This window comes from Alexandromys fortis, unplaced genomic scaffold, assembly GCF_014885135.2.
Source record: "Alexandromys fortis isolate MF-2015 unplaced genomic scaffold, M_Fortis_MF-2015_v1.1 scaffold_174, whole genome shotgun sequence".
Classification (NCBI taxonomy): domain Eukaryota; kingdom Metazoa; phylum Chordata; class Mammalia; order Rodentia; family Cricetidae; genus Alexandromys; species Alexandromys fortis.
Genome location: NW_026068063.1, coordinates 1,414,806 through 1,441,995, shown reverse-complemented (window position 1 = coordinate 1,441,995; position 27,190 = coordinate 1,414,806). Strand labels below are relative to the sequence as shown.

Below are 27,190 nucleotides of genomic sequence, written 5' to 3'. Positions count from 1 at the left end.
GTAGTGGTTAATGCAGAATTGCACATTGGAGGCCAGTGTGGGCAGCATAGCAAGTTAGCCTGTCAATCAGTCTACCTGCCTGCCTGCCCGATTATTGCTCTCTCACACACACACAAAAGTAAACATAAAAAGGCTTGGGAGTATAGTTCAGTGATAGAACACAAAGCCCTTTGTTAAATCTCAGGGCTACAGACAACGCAGATACCAAATAAATTAGGAGCAATTGTATGGGACAGGGAATCAAGGAGTACTTCCTGGTAGTGGCAGCACCTGAGCTGGGAAGGAGCAGCAGGTTTGTGCAAAGAAAAGGGGAGGATGTGTGCACTATGAGTCAAAACCAATCACTAACCCGATTTCTCGATGAGCATATGATTCCACAACTGGACCTGTGGGCTTGGGTGCGAGGTGAGAAGCTGGGGATGGACCGCAAGTGCTCTGTGATGTCCTCACTCTGATATAATTCACACATCACAAGGTCTGCCCTCTTAAAGTATATCGAGTGGCTTTAACATTTAAACATTTACATGTAAAATGCTTGTGCAGCCATCATTACCAAGTCCAGTTTGTTCTCATCACTCTCTACCTTTTGGCAGCTGCTCTGCCGTCCGCGTCCCAGGCACTGGTAATCACTGGCTTTCTGTCTCTGCGATTGCTTGTTCTGGACAGCTCACATACACGGATTCCTATACTGTCTTATGAATATTTTCCCCTTGGCATAATGTTTCAGTGTTTGTTCATGTTGTAGCATGTATAAGCACTTCATTCCTTTCTTAGGGGAATAAATACTGCATTGTGTGAATACATTTTGTTTATCCCTTCAACAGTTGACTGACATTGGGATTGTTTCCAATGTTTTGGTGTTATGAATAATAATATCTTGTCATTGGCATTTCTGCACAATTTTTGTATGGGCAGTTTTCAATCCTTCCTGCTATCTGTCTGTATCTTTGTGTGTGTGTGTGCACGCACGCATGTGCATGTGTGTAAGTGTGTATGCAACCACACCATTTTACTATCTTTCCAAGAATATATAAGGATTCTAATTTTCTAATTTCTCCATATTCTTGCTAAAATTTCTATGTGTTCTTTACTGCTGTCTGTGTAGTCCAGCTTGAGGCTGGCCTCAAGCTCTCAATCTGTCTTAGAAAAAATATAGTTTTTTTCCCCCTTGCATTTAATTATCCTGGCACCCCCATCAAAAACTCAATTGAGGGGCTGGGAGATGACTTTGCCACATAGGCAAGAGGACCTGAGTTTGGATTCCTAGCATCTCTGTGAAAATCCAGGCAGAGCCTGGAAGCTCAAAGCTGGGGAGGCAGAGACATGATGCCTGGGGTTTGCTAGTCAGCCAGTCTAGCCAAATCATTGAGGGCTAGGTTCAGTGAGAGACCCTGTCTCAAAAAAATAAGGAAGAGAGCAATAGAGAAACAGCAGACATTGAGCACAGGCCTCTGTGTGCACGGCACACCCATTGACAGCTACATCTGCACACCCCACACATGTAAATCAGTGGAACAGCTGTGCAGTCGTTCATACACACCTATTATCCAAGCAGTCGGGGGAAGGAGGCAGTAGAATTGCTGTTAATTTGTAACTGTTCCGTATTGAAAAATCAAAGACTTAACCAGTGTTGTAAAATAATCTTTTTAGGGGCTGGAGAGATGGCTCAGAGGTTAAGAGCACTGCCTACTCTTCCAAAGGTCCTGAGTTCAATTCCCAGCAACCACATGGTGGCTCACAACCATCTGTAATGAGGTCTGCTGCCCTCTTCTGGTCTGCAGACATACACAGAGACAGAATATTGTATACTGTATACATAATAAATAAATAAATAAATAAATAAATAAACAAACAAACAATCTTTTTATAAGGAGAAACTGATAACCAGAGTTAGTTGGCAATATCACCCTGCACCTCCCTCAAAAGGCATTAAAGTGGCTTATTGGGTTGTGTTGCAAAACAATGATAACAAAAGCAATAGGAAAAATGTAAGGGTTTATTTCTGAGCTTCCAATTCTATTCTTTTTATGTGTATGAGTGTGTGTGTGTGCGCGCACACACGCGTGCAAGGCCTTCAGAGGCCAGAAGAGGTCATTAGACCTCAGAAGCTGGAGTTTCTGGCACTGGGGGCCACCCAGTGTGCTGGGAACTCAGGTCAAGGGCAGCATGTGTTCTAAGTCTCTGAGTCATCTCTCCAGCCGCTCTATATTGATTTTGTCATGTTATTTTTTTATATCATTTTGTTTTTGAAGGAGGGTCTCCCTATATAGTCCAAGATGGACCTGGAACTCATGTAGCCCAGGCTGACTTCCAACTTTTGGACCTTCTGTCTGTTTCCCAAATGCAGGGTTACAGGAGTGTGCCACCCAGGCCTAGGTTTGTTGACCACATTTCTCGGGGCTGTCTGTCCTCTCTCTGTGGTTACTAGTAGCTGGAAAGAATTGAAAAGATGAGCGATTGGCTGGACAAGCATGCTGCACTTCTGCAGGTGGGTCTTCGCAGCTCCTCACTGGCCCCACCCTAACTCAGTCTTCCTGCAGGATTGGGAGCCTTCTCCACAGTCTCAGTGGCAGCTGGGGAGGGAGCCCACAGAGGAGAACTTTACCTCTTTCGTACCTCTCAAGGTTATCATAAATGGCAAATTACCTACCTCAAGGCTATCATGTCAAATTATAACATTCACACATAAGGGTATGGAAACATCCAACATGCAATACAAATGTAAGGTATATATATATATATATATCTGTATGTAATATATATACATATATGTATATCTACACACTATATATATACATATATATATATCCCTCTCCCTCATGAGTAAGACCCTGAAAACAGAGAAAGTTGTTTTTAACTTTTACTTATGAGGATATCAAGGCTGCAATGTCTGTATTACTGTTAAATTCCAAACTGGTGAGGTCTGGCTCCTCACAGACTCCTCTGCAGGCCCTGGAGCTTCCGTCAGGAGGTGTGAGCATGAAGGCTGGGCATCCCTTCCTCGCATCCCCTTGCCGCCTCCTCTGTGACAGGTGTGTGCTAAGGTCTGGGAACATCACAGAGAATGAGGCCGACTGACCGCGTCTCTACCCTCCTGGGAAAGTATGATATCGTGGGGAAGCTGTGTGTTTCAACAAGTTCCTACAACAAAATGTCACCTAGAGGGAGAGACAGGGTGGTGACTCCAGCCATCTCTGGGATCAGTGGGCAAGATAACAGTAATTAGCCTTTGATTTCATCATTTCAACGGTAAGGCAGAACCGTTCATTCCAGAACTCAGTCCCTAACCCAGGAGTACAGACCGTGTCCCATTGCCCACAGCTGGGCCTGAGAATGGGCCAGCAGAAAGAACTGCCTGTTCTTCCTCTCTGCTGGCCCGGGTACTCAGGAACTCTTCGGAGACAAGAGCCTCCAGCCCCACCCTGTCTTTCTCTCTCCTGCTTTCAGTTCTACTTCTGACAGAAAAGACAGAAGAGCTTCTGAATGCAGGCTAAGCCCCAGACTCTTACCTGCGGTGTCTACCCACCCTCCACATCTGACCTTCATAGGTAGCGCCCTCAGAATTCCCGTTCCTAAGCCTCTACCAGTTCAGGCTGCTTCCTCGCTGAAGACAGCCGCTCACTGGTGGAAAAGACACACAGTGCGCACCAAGCAGCCCCTTGCTAGCCACCTTCCTCCTTTCTCCATCTCTCAGTCCTCAGGGACCTCTCCTCTAGCATGTCACCTGACAGGCCAGCTCGATCTGCCAGGGACAAGAATCCTTCCACCTCTTGGGGGGAACAGCTCTGGTGCTGAGGGGTTTTAGCCTCCACAGCCTCCTGTGCCTCAAGAGGACATGATCCTCTCTCCCCCACGCTTGTCACTTTGAGGGACAGGTGGAGGAGACAGGGAAATGACTGGGAGTGTGGAGACCTGAGGTGACTTGAAGCCAATCTGTCTCAGTGGTAATTTCTCCATTTTTAAAAGCAGGGGGTTGTTCCCGTCTCTAAGGCATTTCGTCGCTCTCAGATCGTGCAACTGTGAGGTTCTAGGGCTCTGTTGGGGCAATGCTTGATGATTCTTGTGAGATGAACAGCTGACTGCCAGCCGTGTCGCCAAAGGGTAGGGGGCAGGAGTGCCAGCGCTTGTGTCCCACTCTATGGCCACCCCTCGTAGAACAGAACAGACCCTCAGTTCCTCTGCTCTTGCAAGGAGTCCCTCACCCCAAGCCCAAGGTGAACTGGCTGCCAACATCTGCAGCAACTACCCAAGGCCCCTATCAGGCACCCACTCTTCCAGGACCCGGCAACCTCAAGTCCATCCCCGTGGCACCAGCCAGCCATCCCCGCCCCCTTTGTCACTCAAGAGTCCGGAAGGGCTTGGAGGGTTATGCCTGGAAGCCTTGGGAAGTCAGAGACCGCTGGGCTCTACGGCCTAAGACTACGTGGTGGCAGCCAGAAGGCACGGCCGGGCGGCGACAGCAGTGTGTTTGCAGGGGACAGGGACCCCTTTCTAGCTTCTTCTGCAAGCGCCCCACCTTGCCCCATCTCTCCACCCAGGCTGCTCCCCGACCCCTCCGGCCTGGCTCCCCTGCCCAGGGCGAGCTAGGAATCTCTCCCCCGCCCCGCTCAGCAGGGCCCGCGTCGCCGGAGACTTTGGAGCCGAGGAGGAAGCGCGGAGGGGCGGGGAGGTGGGGGTGTGTCGGGAGGCGGCGGTGCTGGGTTTTATAATCCGCAGGGCGGTCGCGGAGCGGGAGAAGGGACAGCGCCGCACCACGCGCGTACCGCGCTATGGGGGCCGCGTCCGGCCAGCGGGGGCAGGGGCCGCTGTCGCCTCTCTCGCTGCTGTGGCTGTCGCTGCTTCTGCTGCTGGTGCCGTCACCCGCTCCGGCGCTCGACCCCGGATTGCAGCCGGGCAACTTTTCCGCGGATGAGGCAGGGGCGCAGCTCTTCGCCGAGAGCCACAACTCGAGTGCCGAGCAGGTGCTGTTCCAGAGCACCGCAGCCAGCTGGGCGTACGACACCAACATCACCGAGGAGAATGCGCGGCTCCAGGTGGGCGCTGAGGCCTGGGCGGGGGCGGGGCACGGCAGGGCGCAGCGACCAATCACAGGTCTGCGGTCAGTCGCCCGGGGTAGCAGACGCCTGGGGCCCCCAGCCTCAGCCCTGAGCACCAAGATCCCTAGTGGGGCCCCTGCCACCAGTCAGACCCTCCCACCCGCTCTGCGCATTAGACAGGCGGTGATGCTCCAGTCCGGCTTGGGCACGTGATGCCAACAGAGGAATGAAAAGGATGAAGCTAAACTCCTCCAAGGCCAAATCCTCCCAGCGCGTGGGCGTCCAGAGCTGGGGCAGCGGTGGTCTGCATATAGGGAGCTCTGTTCGGCTCCAGAGCCCTTGCCTCCTGGCAGCTGCCTGACCTTTTATTGAGGTTCCTTTTCTGGCCCCTCCACTCACTGGCCCCTCATTCTGGTCCAGATTTTCTCCTTCGTTGTTTCCCTGAGTCAGATCCCCACAGTTCCCAACCCGAGGGCTCAGGAGTGGGGGTGCTGCTTCTTCTGCAAGCTCATTTCTAGGACAGAATCTCTGCAGGAACTCTAGGGGTCTGGAAGCCCTCCACCTTCCTAGGCCCCCTCAGTACTGTAGCCTCTCCTCCATGGCCTCCACCTGAGACGGACCTCTCTTTCCACCCTCCTGCTGAGCACAGGAGGAAGCAGAACTCATCAACCAAGAGTTTTCAGAGGTCTGGGGCAAGAAGGCCAAGGAGCTATATGGCCCCATCTGGCAGAACTTCACGGACTCAAAGCTGCGAAAGGTCATTGGGACTATCTGCACCCTAGGACCTGCCAACCTGCCCCTGGCCCAGCGGCAGCAGGTGGGCCTGAGGGTGGAAACAGAACTTGAGTAGCCAAGTGCCCTGTTGTGGTGGTTGGGAGAGCAGCCTGGCAGACAGGAAGGGACCTACAGTCTGTATGGACCTTGACTGGAAGGGGAAAACAGAGGACTGACTGCTAGGACCACAGGTTTTCCCTCCCGACGTGTGGTGGAATAGAAAGTCAAATTCATGAACTGGAGTGTAGTTGAATGTAGCATGTGTGAAGCCCCGTGCTTTATACCCAGAATTACATTACACATGCCGAGAGCCATGTGGATATGCTCGCTCTCACACGCACACACACACATACACATACATACATACACACACACACACACACAGTCAACAGTAAATTTCTCTCTAGGTAGACTTGGTATATGGGCAAGGGTTGGAAAGACAGACGCAACAGGGCCAGAGGACGGCAGGGATTCACCCTCACTGTGGGCTGGTACCAAGCTGGTGTGGTCTGTTCCACCTGCGAAGGCTGCGGGGAAGGGAGGCAGTTGGAAGAGTGTCACTGGGTGCTCACATCTGAGTCACAGCCCCTCTCCAGACCACTTTTTCCTCCTAGCCAAGGGGTGGGGTGGGCAGATTAACTCCAGAGGCCGGTGTTTGCTCACTAATAATCATTCCTCAACTCCAACTTGGCAGTACAACTCCCTGCTCAACAACATGAGCAGAATCTACTCCACCGGCAAGGTCTGCTTCCCCAACAAGACTGCCACCTGCTGGTCCCTGGACCCAGGTATGGGCCGGTCCCATCTCTGCTGGGGTTTCCTAGTGCTTCTGGGTCACCTGCAGGATCTATGTTTGTTAGTAAGTCAAAGGCACTGGTCCCCCACTGGGGCTGGACTATGCAGATGTACCCATACTTCTGCCCTACCCTGCCTCTCTGGGCACTTCGGGGACCCGCTAGCGCCACCCTCCCACCCACCGCTAAGCTTTCGTCTGGCCACCTAGCTCTCCTTTTAATGGGTCCTCTCACTTGCTCCAAAAGCCTCTCACAAGCCCAGGGTCCCTTGGGACTGTACCACAAGGTCAGCGATTCTATGCAATGAGCCATGGAGAGGACTCTGTCTCTTCTAACCTCTAAATGTCCTTTCTGTGTCAACGATCTTAGCCATTTTCCTGGGTGCAGGGTCCTGCCCGGTGCTTTCTTTGTATAGTCTCGCCCCAGCAAACGCATAGGCTGCCCTTGCTCTGGGGTCACTGTGATGCTGAAGATGCTGGTGGGAATGGTAAAGACCAGTGTGTGCTTCTGGTGAAGGCTGCCAGAGACTGGCACACAGACGGTTCCTAACTGACCCTGCTCACCTGTCTCAGAGCTCTCCAACATCCTGGCCTCCTCACGAAGCTATGCCAAGCTGCTGTTCGCCTGGGAGAGCTGGCATGATGCTGTGGGTATCCCACTGAAACCCCTCTACCAAGACTTTACTGACCTCAGCAACGAAGCCTACAAACAAGATGGTGAGCTTGCATCTTCCTCTCCATGGACAGCAGCCTTCCAAGCTTACAAGACACTCTTGTCTGCTGTCCCCAGAGCCTCGGGTCCCTGAGCTAGACAAAGCAGCCAGTGTGGGGACTGCAAGGCTGACCCAAGGTCTCAGAACTAGTGGGAATGGCATGAGGCCTAGAGCAAGCATACGTGGCTGTCCTGTCCCTCTCACTGCCGTTCCTGGTACCTTTTGTGACACTGCTTTGCTGGAGATTAGAGTGGCCCCTAGTTGGAAATTATAGACCTTAATATGGTGACCCACACCTGTAATACCAGTGCTTGAAAGGGTAGGAGGACGAAGAGTTCAAAGCCAGCCTGGGCTACACAGTGAGACTCTGTCTAAAAAAAGGGGGGGTGGAGTGTGGCACATAACTGTAATCCCAGAACTCAAGAGACTGAGGCAGGATGATTTTGAGTTCAAGGCCAATTTAAGCAACAATCTCAAACCAATGCTTGGAGTCAGGAAGATGGTAGAGACAAAACTAGGATGTGGAGAGCCCTTGGGCCTGACCTGTGCTCTCCTGCTTTAGGTTTCTCGGACACAGGAGCCTACTGGCGCTCAGCATATGACTCCCCCTCCTTTGAGGAGACTCTGGAGCACCTCTACAATCAACTAGAGCCCCTCTACCTGAACCTCCATGCTTACGTCCGCCGCGCACTGCATCAACGCTATGGGGACAAATATATCAACCTCAGGGGACCGATTCCTGCTCATCTGCTGGGTAAGGACCTGGACCTTGTGCACAGGGGAGCTTGGGTGTAGGAGGATGCTCAGCAGAGGGAAAGTGGTCCATCCTCATGGTACTGGACCTTGTGCCCAGGGGAGCTTGAGTGTAGGAGGATGCCCAGCAGAGGGAAAGTGGTTCTTCCTCACGGTGCCTCCAACATGTGGATTGCCATGACCTTTGCTTCCTTATGCAGAAGCCTCAATGACTTCTGTCCCCAGCAGCCTGGAATCCTGCTGAATAGGTGGGGGCATGGAGGCTTAGGGAGGCAGGAACTTAGAGCCAACAGAGAGCTAGCATGGGGCAGAGCTAGGCGTCAAGCCAATGGCTTTGGCTGCAGTTCAGGGGAAGAGGCAGCCTACTTGTAGATACTTCTGAAGACACAAGCCTGGAAGCTTGGGGCCCCTTTGCAAAGGATCCTGGCATGTTCAGAAAGGACACCAGTAACCAGCCCTGTGGAGCCCAGAGAGTCAGGAGGGCTGTCCTGTGGTCCTAGGGTACAGATGCCAGCACCCACCCAGGGTAGCAAAGATGGGAAATTAGCATGGCTGGGCAGGGAACCAAACTGTCCCATTGGCTTTTTCCATTTAGGAGACATGTGGGCCCAGAGCTGGGAAAACATCTACGACATGGTAGTGCCTTTCCCGAACAAACCCAACCTCGATGTCACCAGTACAATGGTACAGAAGGTAAGTTCTGGAGCCAGGCTTCAGGTAAGGCAATGAGACAGGGAGAGAGGGGTAGGAAGGGCCATGTGATAGGCATAGCCTCTCGCCTCTCCTACAACAGTCAACAGTGATCAAGGGTCTCGTCCTTGGTGGCAGAGTGATCTGCTGTGGTCAGCAGTGCCCTGCCCCTGGGATGTGAGGGCACTGAACCTCAGATATCTTTCCTGGGCCAGAAGCTATCCCGGGTGGAGATCACTAAGCCTCGCCCTGAAGGCAGTCCCAGAGGCTCCCACATGACCGACTCCTGATCTATTTCCCCACCTCCTGACCAGGGTTGGAATGTCACAAAAATGTTCCGGGTAGCAGAAGAATTCTTCACCTCGCTGGGGCTCTCACCTATGCCCCCTGAGTTCTGGGCAGAGTCGATGCTGGAGAAGCCAACTGACGGACGGGAGGTGGTGTGCCATGCCTCAGCCTGGGACTTCTACAACAGGAAGGACTTCAGGTCTAGACCTGGGAAGAGGAGTGTGTGGGACTCCAAGGAGGAGGCAGCTGTGTTTCCGACCTGTATCGGAGGACTGATCTGTTCCAGGGCAGCAGGCCCTGTCCTCCTACTTCACCATCCCTGCAGCTCTCAGGGGCAACCAGCTGGGTGCCTTGGAATGGAGGAGGGCCAGAGTAGTGGTGATCGGCCAGGGTCAGGTCGAAGGGTTGCTAGTTTCTAAACACTTCTCACCCCAGGACAGAGGCCTCCTTAACCCCGTGCTCCTCTAGTCCCAGCCTGCTCAGGGCTCTGGCCCCTGCCCTGCCGTCCTCTCCACCTCATCCTCATCCCATCCTGTTCCAGGATCAAGCAGTGCACCCGGGTCACGATGGAGCAGCTGTCCACAGTGCACCATGAGATGGGCCACGTGCAGTACTACCTACAGTACAAGGACCTGATGGTCCCCCTGCGGAGAGGTGCCAACCCTGGCTTCCACGAGGCCATCGGGGACGTGCTGGCTCTCTCTGTCTCCACTCCTGCACATCTGCACAAAATCGGCCTGCTGGACCATGTCACCAACGACATAGGTATGAAGTGGGCCAGGGAGAGGATCCAGTTTGGCTCAGTCAGGTCTCCTTCTACCATGTTAGATCTCTACCGTTCCCCTACTCCATCTCGTCATTTTTATCTTGAGGCCCCATATACACCTTGAGCTTGGCACTCTCCCGGAGTCCTTGTTCCTGGAGCTAAGAACTTGGGGGTCACCTCTGTGCAGCCTCACCTCCTGTTGCACAGCCCTCTCCTGCCCCAGGTCCACTCTGCCATAGCTGCTCCTTCCCCTACCTTCTCTCTCTTATTTCTGTACAGAAAGTGACATCAATTACTTGCTAAAGATGGCCCTAGAGAAAATTGCCTTTTTGCCCTTTGGCTACCTGGTGGACCAGTGGCGCTGGGGGGTCTTCAGTGGACATACTCCACCCTCCCGCTACAACTTCGACTGGTGGTATCTCAGGTGAGGAGAGAGAGAAGCCTGACTCAGGGGACCCCTTGCCTCCACCAGTCTTGCCCCTCTTCTAACATCTACCCCCTACCCACTGCCTCCTCCATCCCTGCTAAAAACTCCAGGAAGTCTCCCCCATTTTCCAGGATGTAGAAGGGATGCTGGGGAAGAGGGAGGCTAGGGGTGGAACCAGTACCTTTTTTCTGCAAATCACAAGCAGCCTGTGCATCCCTAAGGCCTTAAGATTTTAAACGTCCCCTTCTAGAACCAAGTACCAGGGGATCTGCCCTCCAGTTGTCCGGAACGAAACTCATTTTGATGCCGGAGCCAAGTTTCATATCCCAAACGTGACACCGTATATCAGGTACCAGAGTTCTGTGTTCCTCCCTGCTCTGTCATCCCTCAGGCCCAAGGGCTGAGAATTAGAAAGGTCCTTTCTCCTGGGCAACGCTTGGTTTCTTTCCTTCTTCCTACTGCTAGCCCGTGGTCCAGCTGTTGCCCTGCGGAACTCGGGATAGAGCCTGAACAAGAGACTTTTGCCTAGCTCTCCACACTCCTCCTAGCCCCTGCTCTCTGTCCCTGCAGGTATTTTGTGAGCTTCATTCTACAGTTCCAATTCCATCAAGCACTGTGCAAGGAGGCGGGTCACCAGGGCCCGCTACACCAATGCGACATCTACCGGTCTACCCAGGCTGGGGCCAAGCTCCGGTATGTGGTGGGAAGGGAAAGAAAGTGGGAGGTGGAGGGGAGAGGCTGGTGAGGGGCATTTCTGCAGGTAGCTGACTGTTGTGGCTGGAACCCCACAAAGCCATGCTGCTCTGGAGTAACTCTCTCCTCTCCTTCCCACCCCTCCCCCTCCCACACTCTCCCTCCCGCCTTCTCTCTCCTTCTTTCCCCTTTCTCTCTTTCATATCAAATATTTATTGAGCTGGCCTTCAACTGCCACGGGGCCAGGCAAATGTCCCCTGCCACTCTCACAGAGACCCTAGCCCTAGAGAGAGTTCTTTCGCTAACGAAGGACAGAAGGGCGGCGGCACTGCGGTGGACCCCAGCCTGTGTCTCCTATACCCACAGTGCTCACTCTGCTTGGCAGGCAGTTGCTGCAGGCTGGCTGCTCCAGGCCCTGGCAGGAGGTGCTGAAGGATATGGTGGGCTCAGATGCCCTGGATGCCCAGGCACTGCTGGAGTATTTCCAACCGCTCAGCCAGTGGCTGCAGGAGCAGAATCAGAGGAATGGTGAAGTCCTTGGCTGGCCAGAGTATCAGTGGCGTCCACCGTTACCTGACAACTATCCATACAGCATTGGTAAAGCCCTAAGTGAGGGTGGGCAGGGACCAAGAGGAGTCCTGGCCTCTGACCTCTGGGCCTGGGCCTCAGGTTCCTGGTCAGCTCCTTCCAGCTATATCCCACCTCTGGGCTCTACAGCAAAGATGGGCATGTCTTTCTCCCAGCATCCTAGAGACGGTGAACCCAAGCCTGAGGGCCCCTGGGGTCAGCCTTGCTGGCACATTGCTCTATGAGGTCACACTGCAGACTCGGCTCTTATTGGCCAGTGGTGGAGGCTTCGGGGCTCTGCTCTCCTGCGGCCATGGGCCAAGGTTGGGCTACTCCAGGACTGCCCAGCTTCCTCTTTCTGCTGCTCTGCTATGGGCACCCCCTGCTGGTCCTCAGTCAGGTGACCACCGACCACGTGACAACCAACCAGGGGATAACACACCAGGCAACAACCAGAAGCCAGGGGATAACAAACCAGGCAACAACCAGAAGCCAGACAGCAACTCACCGAGTGCCAATCATCCAGACAACCCAGAACCCAAGTGGGACTGCTGGAAAGGGGCAGGGCCACGAGGGGGCAAGGAGCCAGGGGACAGCAGGAGGGGACTCCAATGGAACCACGCCTTGTGGTAAGGAAGGCAAGGCCTGTCTGTTTTCCTCCTCACCTCCTGCAGACCTGGTGACTGATGAAACTGAAGCTAACAGGTTCGTGGAGGAGTATGACCGGACAGCCCAGGTGCTGTGGAACACGTACGCAGAGGCCAACTGGCACTATAACACCAACATTACCCTGGAGGCCAGCAAGATCCTGGTAGGAACCACTTCCACCAACCCCAGCGTCTAGCATGTGCACAAACACAGCCATACCCACAGAACACACACAGACGTAGAGAGAGACATAAGCACACACACAGCACCAAGCTGCCAAAACTGGCGAAAAGTCTGGACAGAGTATTTTAAAACGACACTCCGTTTCAGATTTATTGGGCTCGGATCCTCGTCTGAGCGAGTTTCTCTAGTCGGATATCATTCTTAGTCACCAGTCTCGGAGACTGTAATCCATTGCCATGGTAAGCAATGACGGCGTCCCTCTTTCAAAGATTGACAGCCTGTTTGTCAGCACCGTGAGGGATCATTCCCCTGCACCCTGTCCTTCCCTTTGCGGCAGAGTGTATACGTCACACCACAGGAAGCCAGTTCTGGCCATGCGCTCTAACCCTAGATCACAGGGTGTTAACATTGCTTAAAGACCCGCTGTGTGCTGCCCATGGGTCCTTAGCACCTCACCTTCTCTTCTTGTAGACATCCTTTGGCCGTTATGCACAAGCTGGCATTCTTCCCGTTTCAAAGATGCAACCTCTGAATACTCAGGGCCAGGAGGTAGGGGGCTCCTATCTAATATCACGCCACCTTCATCCTAATGACATTTAAGGCGTGCTGGACTCCCTTTTCCTGCTCTGTCAGGATATACATTGCCAGAGACCACAGATATCTTGAGGAACACATGCTGTACCTAGTCTATTAGCGGACGGCCCAGGTTGAAGAGAAGGGTGTTTGTACGGGCAAAGTTATGCACCTAATCAAACCACACTCCTCATCACTACCTTTATGGAACCTCCTACACAGAGGCCATGCCAAATCTCCTGAGCCTGTGACACCACCCCCTTGTGCCCTCAGCTTCAGAAAAACAAGGAGGTGGCCAACCACACCCTGAAATATGGCACCTTGGCCAAGAAGTTTGATGTGACCAACTTCCAGAACTCGAGCACCCAGCGGATCATAAGGAAGGTTCAGAACATGGACCGGGCAGTGCTACCTCCCAATGAGCTAGAAGAGGTGTGTGGCCATGGAGAGCAGGGAGTGGGCACTGCTGGGGAGTAAGCCTAATCGCGGGTCTGCCTCCACGCTACTCTCTCCATTTGTTGAGTCTTGACATGGGCCGTGTCCACAGGTCTCCAGAATTCCCATGACTGCAACACGTTGGGGCACATGCTCCGTTGGTTCCCACCCATAATGCATGGGGCCAGTGCAAAATGGGAGGAGGATTCTTCATTCCCATTTTCTCCCCCCTTGCAGTACAACCAGATCCTGCTGGACATGGAGACCATTTACAGCATAGCCAATGTTTGCTACACGAATGGCACCTGTCTGCAGCTAGAGCCTGGTGAGAGCACCCCTGAAAGAGAGAGAGTTGAGGGGGCTGGCTGGTAGGGATGAGGATGCTGTCAAGGGAAGGAAGAGATGGGCTTCCTTAACTCATTTCCTCGGGAGAACTGTCTGACCCCACTGAGAGCTAGAACCCCATTGACATTTCTCTAATTCTCTGCCCCCAGGGCATCCCACCTGCCCAGAACTCCCCAAATGTTTTCCTTCTACCTGCCCCTCAGAGCAATAGAATCTCAAATGTGTTTCAAAGTCACAGACCCCAAAAAGGAGAGCCAAAGACCTTCGGGTCTGTGTCTCTACCTTCTGTGGCTTCCTAGGAACCCCTCCTCCACTGGGACGTGGCTGAAAGAGAATCTGGGGCCAGAAAGGATAAACCACGCAAGAGTCCCACTGGCCTACAGGCACTAAGCTAGAACTGGGCCTCCAGTCCCTAGCTGGTAACGTCCCCCACACCATCCCTTCCTCCATGGCACCTTCCCGCTGGATCGCCATGGACCGACTCATAGCCACCTCTCAATGCTCATGTCTCTTCAGCCTGACCCCTATGAAAAGATTCATTCAGCCCCCCTCCCCCTGTACACACACACATCTCTTTCCAGGGTTGGTGAGCTAGAGTCATAAACATTCTTTGTGAGGAATCTTTACCAGAAGTTGTTTCTTCCTGGCCCCAGTCCAGCTCCCATGTCAGAACAATGACAAAGAGAAGGGGAAATGGAAAATAAACAGGAGCAAGAAACAGTTCCAGGGCGGGGTCGGGCCTATAGGTGGTGGATGTGGGTACACATGCCAAGAGGGAGAGGGAACATGTACGTGTGCGTGCGTGCGTGAGTGTGAGTGTGTACAAGCACACTTGGGACACGTGCATGTCTGGGTGTATAGTTCTAAATATGGATTTTTTAAAAAAAAAAAAAACACGTAGCATTTGGCATCCCTACTGTACAGCCCTTTGATCCAGAACTAGGCCATCTGGTTATGAACATGGTAATTAAAATAAAAAGCCCATGAAGACCGGTGACTTTCATCACCAGAAAGCAGACACTGAATTCTGAAAACAAAATCTTTTTCAAAGAAAGCTAATTAAGTTTACCGTTTCTGTGACAAGAGCATATGACATAGAATGTTCCAGAATAGAACCCAAGTTCAACAGTGAGAGTTTCAGATGCTCCAGGGCTCCTCCATCTAGGCCAAGGGCAGGGCAAGAGGAGAAGCCATCTGTTTCCAGACTGACGCCCACAGTCTTGTGTGACGCTCACTCTGGCCTGCGCTCTGCTCTCAGGAGGGTGTCTCATGCAGAGTGACTTCCACAGGACATAAACCCAGGGCCCACGTTGCTGGAAGCAGCTCAGGTAGTCCTTGTACCTGCACAGCCCTTACAGCTGTTGGAACTCCTTTGACAATTTGCGAAGGATGTTGTGGGTCCCCAGGGATGCAGCAATGAGCAGGCACAGCCCCTGCTTGGAGACAGACAGTTCCAAGTGCCTGGGAAGGCCAGGATAACTCCTTTGTTTATAGATATGGAAAAAGACCCGCCCAGGGTAACTTGGGGGGGGGTGTCCATGGGAGGGATAGAACTTGAACTTAGGCCTGTGAAACTTCCCAAACTATTTCTCCCAGGGAAGGGGAATTCATGGGAGACCGTTTGTTTTTGCTCTAGCCTGGCCACCTCCTATGTGGGGACACAAGCCTGTCATTAAGCTCCTCCTAAAAAAGGAACAAGTAAACCCCTTTCCAAGTTGCTGAACCCCTGCAAGTGTCATGTATGTGCAGCATGTCACCCCAGGTGGGCACCCTACGAGCTCCTCGTGGCCGCTGGCTCCCTAGTGCTCTCCCCTCTCCCTACTTACTGCCTATCCTGTCCAGCTTTCTTCTGACTCTGCAATTCCATGACCAAGTTCCACTTAAAAACAGATGAGTGTTCGAGGACAGCCTGGTCTACAAGAGCTAGTTCCAGGACAGGAACCAAAAGCTACGGAGAAACCCTGTCTCGAAAAAATCCAAAAAAAAAAAAAAAAAAAAAAAACAGATGAGTGCTGAGCCAAGAACCGAGGCTCAAGCCCTTCGACCCCTCCCTTCCAGATCTGACCAACATGATGGCCACATCCCGGAAATACGAAGAACTGCTGTGGGTGTGGAAGAGCTGGCGAGACAAAGTGGGGAAATCCATCCTCCCCCTTTACCCAAAGTATGTGGAACTCTCCAACAAGATCGCCCGCCTCAACGGTAAGTTCCTAGTGCTGATGCCGCTGGCTGTCTGCTCCCCCGTTCCCTCAAGCTCCTCAAAGAGGTCCTCTGATCTTAGACTAGGGACAGGAAGGGCCCCAGAGGTGACGGGGGTGTACTGAGTGAATGAGAGCTGTTGGGAAAGCTTGGCTTGTCTCTTATGCAGGCTACACGGATGGAGGGCACTCTTGGAGATCATCATATGAGTCTAAAAACTTGGAGCAAGACCTAGAACAGCTATACCAGGATCTGCAGCCGCTCTACCTGAACCTGCATGCCTACGTGCGCCGTTCCCTGCACCGCCACTATGGGTCCCAACACATCAACCTGGATGGCCCCATTCCCGCCCACCTGTTGGGTAAGAACATTGGTCCAACTTCAAGGAGGTGGGCAATGGACAATAGTAAGGGACAGGACAGTGCAGGCCACAGCAGAGAGCAGGCCTCGAGCATCATGAGTGATTAGACTTGAAGCCTTGAGGGAGACTGGCCAAGGTTGGAGTGGGGTTGGGGGGATTTCCTGCTCACGTTTAGTTACCACATGTTTTTATATTTTTCTTTTGTGGTGCAGAAGAATTGAACTCAGGGCCTTGTATGTGGCAGGCAAGTGCTCTACCACTGAGCCACACTCCCCAGCTCTCCTGGTTCCATGTTTGCCACAGAACCACATTATACAAGCGTTTCACCATCTTTTAAGGGTTAGACCACATTGCCCATCATGCCTCGAGACAGCCAGATGCAGGAATATGGGTGTGGGGATCTGAGGAAATTCCTTATGAGCCTTGAAAGATGTAAGATTTTGACAGATGCAAAGTCAGGGCTGGGGGCTCAGGGGGAGAAGACTCAGGGTCTAAGTCAAGGTGTGGCAGCAAAGAAAAGTTCTGAGAGCTCAGATCCACTGCAACATCTGGGCCCTTATTCTTCCACGGCTCTAAACATTCAAACAGCCTTGAGTACGTGAAGGAGGAAGAAGAGGCCACCGGTTTTCTGTCCCCAATGGGCCATTGCTTTCCTGCAGTTGTTATGAATAGTGAAGCCGGACAGTGCACATTTAGAGGTCATTTGGGAGACCCCCAGAAGGTTGTCCTTCTCTGGGTCTGACTCTCATGCGACTGGAACATTGCTGCATCCCAAGATCTAGTCCTCCTCCATCCCTCGTTGGGACAGTTCAAAGAATATCTAAGTAGATATCAACTCAGTGACCAAGAACTCCAAGAGCCCAGGAGGGAAGCAGGATGCTCCAGGTGTCCAGGAGTCCAGACCAGGGCTTAGAAGTTCATCTCCTGTGGTCAAAGGAAAAAAAAGCCCTTTAGGTGCCCTACCCCCACCCCTCCCACTCCTTTCTCATCCCTCTGCCACTCTGACTCTTTCTGGCAATTCTGCCCCAGCTATGGCAGACCCCCGACTCTAATGGAGTTTCTAACCTTCTAGTCATTCTGAATGTCCCCTTTCTCCCCAGTCTTGGAGAGCTGGGCTCTTAACTGACACTGGATTCTAGGGCGTTAGCCTCTCCAAAAGGAGATGGTTGGTTCCTGTCAGAGTGACTGGTGACCGGCACAATACAATGTGAGAGGTTACAGAGGGGACAAGAGTGTAGCCTGATGGCATTGAAATCCAACCATGTCACTTAGGAGTCTGAGACCCTGTTTGGATTACTTAACTCTCTCCAGACACAAGTTCCTCTGCTACACAGTGTCAGGAAGCAGGCGGGACTACATGTGAGCTTGGGGCAGCACTTAGGAAGTAACGGGCATGTGGGCACTGATGCTCCAGGGACTACGAGTCTCTTGTGGAAGACGCCTTCACTGCTCATGGGCAGGAAAGGCTACCTTGATTCCTAACGCCCAGCAAGGTTCTTACCTGTAACTCTCACTGGAAATGACCTCGTGGGCTGGGCATGCAGGTGGGAGACCATGCACATCAAATGCCCAGCGCGTTTGCAAACAGCTGATGCTCAAAAAGATTCCACCTTGGTTGACAGGATTGGGATCTGCCCAGCTATCCCTACAGCATTGCTCTGAGCCTAAAAAGTTATGTGTCTCAACTTGCCTCTAGGGAACATGTGGGCGCAGACCTGGTCCAATATCTATGACTTGGTGGCACCCTTTCCTTCCGCCCCCAGCTTGGACGCCACGGAGGCAATGATAAAGCAGGTCAGTGAAGCTAAGGCCATCGTCCGTGGGCCTTCTGAGGGAACAAGGTAGGGCAGGCCCCAGATGAGAGGACAGAAACCCTCTCCCCGCCAGTATGGCCCTCTTACAGCCTCTCTCTTGCCTCAGCTGTGTCTGTAAGAGACCCCAGTTTGCAAAGAGCTGTCTCTGCTTGCAGGGATGGACACCCAAAAGGATATTTCAGGAAGCTGACGACTTCTTTACCTCCCTGGGGCTGCTGCCTGTACCCCCCGAGTTCTGGAACAAGTCAATGTTGGAGAAGCCAACTGACGGACGGGAGGTGGTGTGCCACGCCTCAGCCTGGGACTTCTACAATGGCAAGGACTTCAGGTTTGTCTGGGTGGAGCTAGGACAAGAGTATGAGCTGAGTCAAGGCTCTGTGGTTGTTCCCTCAAAGGGAGAGAGCAAGACCGATGGGGGCAGTTTGGGACGAAGCTGAGGACTGAGAGTCAAGGAGGTGAGTTTGGTCCTAGACCAGGTAGGGAAGTTCCATCGGAGAAATGAAAGCCAGGGGGCTGGAGAGATGGTTCAGTGGTTAGAGCCGTGGCTGCTTGTCCAGAGGTCCTGAGCTTAGTTTCCAGCACCCACATGGTGGCTCACAAACATCTATAGGGGGTTCTTATGCCCTCTTCTGGCACGTGCAGATGGAGCACTCATATACATAAAATTAAAAAATACATCTTATAAAAAAAGAATGCCAGAAGTGCTGGCCAGCTCTGTCAGTGGTCAGTGGGATGCTTCAGGTTGCAGACCTGATGTCTATGCTGCACAGCCTTGTTTGCACATTGTTGACCTTTCCCATGGTGCACCACTGTGACGTAGGAAGACCCCGCTCTCACCACTGACAGACAAGGCACTGTCCTTATCAAGTTGGGGCTGGCTGCCTACAGCTGTCTAACAGACCACCCCCAAATCCCGTGGCATAAGATGACCAGTTGGTCCTCAAGGATCTCTGAGCAGTTCCGGCAGTGCCCAGTGGAAGTGTCCTCACTCCGCAGCGACAGACATCTCAGTCAGAGTATTTAAAAACTTTAACTGAGCCAGCAAGATGTCTCAGCAAATAAAGGTGCTTGCCACCAAGTCTGATGACCTGAGTCTGAGCCTCCAAATCCACATGGTGGAGAGAGAGAATGGAATTTCAAAAATGGCTGTCCTCTGATGGTCACAGACACACCATGGCAGGTGCTTACCACATAAATCAATAAACTCTTAATTTTTAATTAATTTATTGGCACTAGGAGAGTGACGCCCAGGGTTTTATTCTTGCCAGGAAAGCACTGAGGTGCCCCCTAGTCACAGCGGGGAGAATTTCAGAGATTTACCCAGAATCTAGTTTTGACTGCTGGCTGGAGTTCCTCAGTTTTTCCCACATTCAGTGTCTAGGGTGGCCTCTCACACTGGGTACCTGGTTAGGATGATTGGAGAGGCTGGGGGTTGATCAGGCTTCTCTCTGGCACAAGCTGGCTTGGGTTTCTTCCTATTGTGACTGTCTCAGGCTGGCAGATGGATTAAAACAGAAGCCAGGTTTCTCAATGGCTAAGTGTAAAACTGGCACGGAGTCCTGTCTGCTGTGGATTCCTCCTGCCTCAGGCATCCTCTTTTAGACAGGGTCTTACTATATCACTTAGGCTGACCTTGAGCTTGTGATCTTCCCGCCTCACTTGGGCTCCCAAGTGCTAGGACCACAGGCATTTTCAACCCTACACGTCTGCAGCATTCTACGGGAGAATACCCAGGGCAACCCAGATTCAAAGGAAGAGGGGAAAAGACTATGTCTGGGGAGGAGCGGTGATTCTGTCCTCAGCTGATGAAGCTCTTATATAGACACAAAGCCAGGAAACAAAGAGATGGGGTTCATATGGGGGTTGGGAGCGGGGATACTATCCGGCCTTGGGCCCTTCAGAGGCATGAGGACTTGGACCTTTAAGGCCCAGGTGGGTTTACAAGGGGATTAGGGATCGTGGAGGTGAGGATACCTGTGGGAATCCTTTTCTATGGTGATTCAGAGGGGAAGGTAGGCAGACCCCACCCCTAGTGGGATGTTGGGGAGCTCCTCCCTCTCCCATCCCCCTGATGAGAAAAGAATATGAGGAGAAAGACTCTGTTTAGACCCCAGGAAGAAGTTTCTCCTGTCATAGGAACAGACTTGAAGAAGTGGGTGAGGGGAACCCAAGGAGGCGGAGCCTCCTGGCCTGGACAGCTCTGCAACTGCCAATCAGCCCTGGTCCTAAGCATTCTTCTAGTGGTTTGGGATTTAATGAGATGCAGAGTGGCCCAGCCCATGTGGTCCCCAGGAAGCCCCAACCCTGGAAGAAGGAGACAAGTCCATGGGAAAGCACTGGACACACATCCTACAAAGCACAGGATTGAACGTCCCTGTGCCTCCAGACCAAGTCAGAAAGCAATAGTCAGTGTGGATGGGAGCTATTCGGAAAGTTAGGGGCAGAGGGATGGCTCTGATGACCTTCAGAGACATCTGGCTCCAAATCAACCTCTTTCTCAGGACCTCTTACTCGATTTCTCCTCATCATCAGGTCATGCTCCTTGCATCCGTGGGGAGGAGGCCTGCTTCATACGATGCACTCACTATCAATCACATGATGCTTTCGCTATCACATGATACATTTACTATCAATCACACGATGCACTCACCGTGGTCCCTGTGCCCCTGTGTCATCCTGACACACGTTCTCCCTGCCCCTGTTCCTAGGATCAAGCAGTGCACATCTGTGAACATGGAGGACTTGGTGATTGCCCACCATGAAATGGGCCACATCCAGTACTTCATGCAGTACAAAGACTTGCCCGTGACCTTCCGGGAGGGTGCCAACCCCGGCTTCCATGAGGCTATTGGAGACGTGCTGGCTCTCTCAGTGTCTACCCCGAAACATCTCCACAGCCTCAATCTGCTCAGCAGTGAGGGCGGTGGCTATGGTGAGAGAGGGCAGAGGTGCTGGTAGGTGGGCTGAGGACCCAGAGGGGGTAACATACTTGAGAGGTACAGAAATAGGAAGATTTTATAGATGACCCAGGCAAAGACCTGAGATAGATCGTTGGATGGAAAGGGAAGGGGCCCCAGCAGGATGAACCTGACAGGATAACACACAGATCATCCCAAGAGGCAAGTTTAGGGGTGGTGAGATCCAACACCATATTCCCTTCCCCTCACTGGACCTGAGCTGCTAGGCCCCAACACGAGGCCAGCATGGACCTGAGGCTGCACGCCCTTCCTTGGCAGAGTATGACATCAACTTCCTAATGAAGATGGCCCTCGACAAGATCGCCTTTATCCCCTTCAGCTACCTCCTCGACCAGTGGCGCTGGAGGGTCTTCGATGGAAGCATCACGAAGGAGAACTACAACCAAGAGTGGTGGAGCCTCAGGTTCTAGAACATTCTGGTGGGGGTGTGGATTGGAGTGCATCTCCGAGAGTATCTGCATGTGCTTGTGTGTCTGCAGATGAGCCAGTGAAAAAGTGTGTGTGTGCGTGTGTATATGTGTGTGTACACGCACGTGTGCACATGCATGCATGTGCGTGCATGTGCGCGTGTGTATATGTGTATTACAAGTGATAGGGGTCCGTGTGTGTGCGTGTGCATGTGTGCATGCATGTGTGTGTATGTGTGTATGTGTACAAGTGATAGAGGTCCCCCGGGGTGGTTGTACACCAGAACACAACACACAGGAGTAGAGGACATTCTGGTGAAGAGACTATTCTTTAAAAATGCCAACCCTCTCTCAACCCCAAAGTCACCCTTTAACGTATCTCTTCCTGTTTGACAGGCTGAAATATCAGGGTCTCTGCCCTCCAGTGCCCAGATCTCAAGATGACTTTGATCCAGGGTCCAAGTTTCATGTTCCTGCAAATGTGCCGTACATCAGGTAAGAGCAAAAGGAGAAAAGCTCTATGCTGGATCTGCCCCCCTCAGACCAGCGACCCAGTGCCTGGGTCCACTCACCTGCGACCAAAACCATTTCTTTTTTTTTGGGGGGGGGGAGGGTTTCGAGACAGGGTTTCTCTGTAGCTTTGGTGCCTGTCCCGGAACTAGCTCTTGTAGACCAGGCTGGCCTCGAACTCCCAGAGATCCGCCTGCCTCTGCCTCCCGAGTGCTGGGATTAAAGGTGTGCACCACCACCGCCCGGCTCCAAAACCATTTCTTTAAGTCTTCCTTGGACAACACGAGAGCCTAAACCAACCAAACGGTTAAAACCTGAAACTCCACTGGAAGTTTAGCTAATGGTTACAAGGCCTAGTCTGGGTAGGATTTTTGTTTTAAAACAGGTTTTACTCTGTAGTCCAAGCTTCAGGCTAGTCTAACACAGCGGGCCTCCTGTCTTGAGCCACCACACCTACCACCGACAGGGCAGTTGACATCAACAGTGGCACGTGGCTGGGTACTGACTTGGGTTCTGTTGATCGATTAGATTTGAGACATGATCCCTTTGTGGGCCCTTTGCTACAACTGAACCAACTGCCTGCAGTATATGTTGAGCTGTACCCGAAATGTCCTATAGTCTGGAGCCGAGGGTAGGAGGCCCAGCCTATGCAGGAGGCAAGGTGGTTAGGGACAAGTTAGTTGCCAGCTTGGGGGACAAAGCTCCTGTCCTTTGCTTGAACAACATCCTCTGTCTCTATGGGTATCCATTCTCTCAGCTTGATCTCAACACACAGGGTAGTCACAAGGTCTAAGCACCTAGTCACTCGTCCACACAGAGCTTGCTGGGGAACCTGGTGGCTGCGGCCGTGCATCGTGAATTACTAAATGGAAGGCATCAGCACTTGCCTGTGCATCATTTGGCCATAGCATAAGGTGCCCAAGGCAGTTCCCTTCCTTCCTCATGCTCTTATGGGGAACTTACTCAGGGTGTGCGATCCAGAGAGCTCTGAAGAAGTTGTGACGGGTAGACCTCAGGACAGAGTTTCTGGTGCCCAGGCTACCTGGGAGCCAAGGCACAGAGGACAGAGAAGGCCTCCCAGGAGAGCAAAACTTCTTAGAGTTCTTGCATCTAGTAATCTCTGGAAGCTGAGCGGGGGGTGGCGAGGGGGAGCTCTGACAACCAGGATGAAAGCCAGCAACATAGAAGCATAGACAGAGTCTGGGACCTGGGAAGAAAGATGTCTCTCTACTGAGATGCTCTCCAAGGCTGCAGAGGGCAAGGAGCAAAAAGAGTTGTTGCTAGGTCCCATCAGGTTTGACCCAGAGACTGCCCTTGCAAGAAGCTTTGGAGGAGAGGTTCCCAGTGGGGCTACCACCACCTCCTGGATCTTCTTCTGAGGTCCCAATACTCACTCTTGCCTCAAGATGGACCCTGTGGTTGTTAGTGTCCCCGCTTAGCAGTTATCCAGGCAGGAGTGAGCAAAGGAGACTTGGCTCTCTATAAACAACATCTCACATTCTGGCCAGTAGCCTGAGCAGAGAGTGCTCTTTGAGGAAGTGCCAGGGGGAACAAGGGGCACACGGCTTGTGCCCAGGATCCAATGGGAGGAGCCTGTGCCACTACTCATGTTTAAAAACCAGAGTTGCTGTGGTCGCCCCGGGCCTTGATTGGTATATTCCTACCAGGAAATCCCTGCCGCTCCACATAAGACTACCCAGTGCCTTCCCTACCCAGAAGGCCCTACCAGATCTGCATGTTCCACCCAGCAACCCTGGCCTCTGTTCCAGGGTTGGAAACCACACAGCCTGCAACAACTTAACGGGCTCTCTTATTAACCTGGAGACATGCCTGTTCCTTGGATCCCCTTGGAGCAGGAATGTGGGCAGCTGAGGGTTGGGAAGCACCCCTACAGGCACATCTGGGAAGAGCTCAGGTGACACCAAAGGCCAGAGTGACACCCTGGCTGCATCCTGCTCCACTGGGTCCCCTGTGACTGTCGGAAGGCTGGGTCGCGCTGGCAATGGACGAATCCCTCTCCCACCCCGTGCTATACTTTTCCTGTGTTCTAGGCGTCTCTCCCACACCTTCTCTCCACTCCAGGTACTTCATCAGCTTTATCATCCAGTTCCAGTTCCACGAGGCGCTGTGCCGTGCAGCTGGGCACACGGGTCCCCTGCACAAGTGTGACATCTACCAATCCAAAGAAGCAGGAAAGCTTCTGGCGTGAGTGTTTCAGACCCCTCCTTTGACTCTTTGAAACCAAGAAATCACTGAGGCTACTCTGGGAGCACTTTCTGTTTGGTTTCTTGGGCAGAGAAGAGTCAAGAAGAACCCTTGACATGTTACTTTCAGTAGGAAACTGGAGCCCCTGGGCCCTGCATCTCTCCTCCCCAACCCTGCCCCAGTCCCACTCAGGCTCCCCCAAACCTAAAGGGTCGTTTATGCTGGGAAAGGGGTATGGAGAAAAAAATGCCAGACTGGGCAAAGAGGATCCACGTGGTTCCTACTCAGGTTCCCTTTCTCTGCTGCCGCCCCCAGGGATACCATGAAACTGGGTTACAGCAAGCCATGGCCAGAAGCCATGAAGCTGATCACAGGCCAGCCAAACATGTCAGCCTCTGCCATGATGAACTACTTCAAGCCACTGACAGAGTGGCTCGTCACTGAGAACAGGAGACACGGAGAGACGCTGGGCTGGCCGCAATACAACTGGACACCAAACACGGGTACTAGCACCCACCCCACCTCCAGCCCCACGCACCGCTCCCAGAGCTCACGCAGGGATGAACCCCATTATTCCCAGTCCAGACAGCCTCCAGTCTGATCTCAGAGCAAGGACAGGGACGCCAGAACACAAGGTCCCAGTGCCCCTGTCTGTCGCCCTGCCTACCGTCCTGTCTCCTTGCTTCCTCGCTCAGCTCGCTCAGAAGGCTCCTTTCCAGAGTCTGACCGTGTCAACTTCCTGGGCATGTACCTGGAGCCACAGCAGGCCCGTGTGGGCCAATGGGTGCTGCTCTTCCTGGGTGTCTCCCTGCTTGTGGCCACGTTGGGTCTCACCCATCGGCTCTTCACCATCCGCCAACACCACAGCTTCCACAGGCCCCACCGTGGGCCCCAGTTTGGGTCCGAGGTGGAGCTCAGACACTCCTGAGGTGACCCTGCTGGCGAGGCTGGCAGAGGAGTGTCCCATGAGAAATTGGATGGGGGACATGGTGTGTGAGTGTAACACACTCTAGCTGGCCCTTCCTCCTTCTGCCCTGCCCCTGCCCACTCTCTGCCCCCACTCCCGGCCCTCATTCTCTAGATACCCAGCTTCTAACATGGAATTCCCCATCCAGTCTCTGTGAATACCATTAAAGGGCCTCCCCAACATCTGAGTCTGTGTCTCTTGTGGGAAAGTCAGGGACAGGACAGTCCAGTAAGCCCCTTTACCAATTGCTACCTTCTCAGATGCTCTCAGAGCAGGAACCCAAATAGTCCCAAGTGCTCTGGCCCCTATCCCCTTCAACCTTTCCCACCGGCCTTCCTGGCACCCAGGTGAGGTGGCCTGGGTCCTGCCACAGCAAGCAGTCCTTGCCCATCCACGCAGTCACCAAGGAAGCAGATGCTGCGAGCTGCCTCCTGCTTTGCACGTGGATACATATGGAAGGCTCACCCTGTTTCCATGCATCCTGGTCCACACTGACCCCTGTGTGGCTGTCTCGGGGGCAAGGTCCTGGGTGCCCTTCTACTACAGGACCTGACTCACTGAGCGTGCCGAAACCCCACAGTCACTTAGACTCCAGCCACACCAGCTCAGTTGTCCCCTTTGTGAGTGGACAGCCAGAGTTCCCCGTTGGAGCCACATCACACAGGCATTGTCCAGGGAAAAGAGCAACAACCAGTGACCACACCGTGGAGTCACTGCTATCGGCCACCTGCTCACCCGAGAGCGCAGACCCTCACTCTGAGCCTTCTTTCGGAAAGCCTACTTGGATTTTGGGGAGTGTCATTTTAAGGAACTTTTAAAAAACATTTTTTTCTCTACATGTTTATGTGGGAAATTTGGAAAAATCTGAATAAAAGCCCATGATAGCAACATCAAGATGTTCAAGCACTGCTAACACTTTGGTGTGTCTCATCCCAGCCTTTCCCCCCAATACATAAACAGGATAATGTAAATAGAATGCCACTGTATTCAGTGTGTCTCCCCCCCCCAAACATAAATGCATCCACTCTCAAGTATTATCAAATCCAGCTCTTGGCTGAGTGGAAATTGGTCAGATTTCTGGGACATAATCTTCCAGCCTGGTCCCACCTCTGTTAGGACCCTCAGCCCAAACTGTCCCTAGGCTTTGCTGATATTTTTACCCTAGTAGGGTTCACAGCTCCAATTTGGGGCCCCTAATATCCTTAGCCTGGTTTTTACTGCTCAGTCTCTAGCGTGTGTGTGTGTGTGTGTGTGTGTGTGTGTGTGTGTGTGGTATTTGTCTGTATCTATGGTGTGTGTCTGTGTGTGCACATGTGTGTACATGTGTGTGTCTGTTGGTGTGTCTGTATCTGTGCAGGCCTCTCCCGTGTAGGATAGGGAGTTGAGGAACTTTGGATTTGCAAGAGGGTAGGACATTTGCAATTCAGCAAGACAATGAAACTTATACACATGCCTTCCAGACTGTTCCAATCCGTACGTATACCACAGACGTTAGTTTCTTACCCCACCCCCTTCCCAACCTGTGTTTTGCAGTTTGTTTGCCAGACAAAGGTCATTGTCACATGACCTCGTTTCCTATTTTTATAAACTACAGAGGTTCAGGGCTGTGGGCAACGTGAGGTCACCAGCCTTCACCCAAAGGACCCAGTGATCTTCAGACTGAGGGCAAAGAATTCCAAGTCTTATCTACTGGACTGTGTATGTGTGTGTGTGTGTGTGTGTGTGTGTATGTGTGTCTGTGTCTTTGCACGTGCGCGTGTGTGCTCACATGCTCCAGCACCCAGAAGAAGACATCTCCCCTGCCAAAGGGTTCTGTGGGCGGAGCTTGGGTTTCAGGCTTGCACAGCAAGACCTTTGCCCTACTGTGCCCTCTTGCCAGGCCCCCACCTTATTTATTTTTATTGTACAGCGGGCAGGGCACGTGCACATGCAGATACCATGGGCCGCTGTGGAGGTCAGAGGACAACTTGCAGAAGTTGCTTCCTTCCTTCTACTGTGTGGGACCCGGTTGTCTGGCTTGGCACCTTTACCGAGTCATTTCACCAGCCCTCCCCCCCACCCCCAC

General features: G+C 52.7%; 1 protein-coding gene across 1 annotated transcript; it reads left to right on the top strand.

The window, feature by feature from the left end:
* The first annotated feature begins 4,399 nt into the window (after positions 1–4,399).
* On the top strand, positions 4,400–25,307 carry LOC126487553 (angiotensin-converting enzyme). Its single transcript, XM_050120442.1, has 25 exons — positions 4,400–5,033; positions 5,686–5,853; positions 6,505–6,598; positions 7,177–7,320; positions 7,879–8,070; positions 8,665–8,762; positions 9,074–9,246; positions 9,589–9,812; positions 10,093–10,237; positions 10,491–10,589; positions 10,811–10,933; positions 11,319–11,530; positions 12,175–12,311; positions 13,178–13,336; positions 13,577–13,664; positions 15,743–15,886; positions 16,053–16,244; positions 17,941–18,038; positions 18,214–18,386; positions 20,767–20,990; positions 21,295–21,439; positions 21,840–21,938; positions 24,036–24,158; positions 24,474–24,661; positions 24,854–25,307. The coding sequence occupies exons 1-25, from the start codon at positions 4,770–4,772 to the stop codon at positions 25,084–25,086; spliced, it is 3,939 nt and encodes a 1,312-aa protein (XP_049976399.1). The 5' UTR covers positions 4,400–4,769; the 3' UTR covers positions 25,087–25,307.
* Positions 25,308–27,190: the final 1,883 nt, after the last annotated feature.

Excerpts from the sequence above, each read along its gene's own strand:
- LOC126487553 (XM_050120442.1), top strand. The coding sequence starts at position 4,770 with ATGGGGGCCGCGTCCGGCCAGCGGGGGCAGGGGCCGCTGTCGCCTCTC. Across the intron at positions 10,590-10,810 it reads AACGTGACACCGTATATCAG|GTATTTTGTGAGCTTCATTC; the intron begins GTACCAGAGTTC and ends CTGTCCCTGCAG. Across the intron at positions 16,245-17,940 it reads CATTCCCGCCCACCTGTTGG|GGAACATGTGGGCGCAGACC; the intron begins GTAAGAACATTG and ends ACTTGCCTCTAG.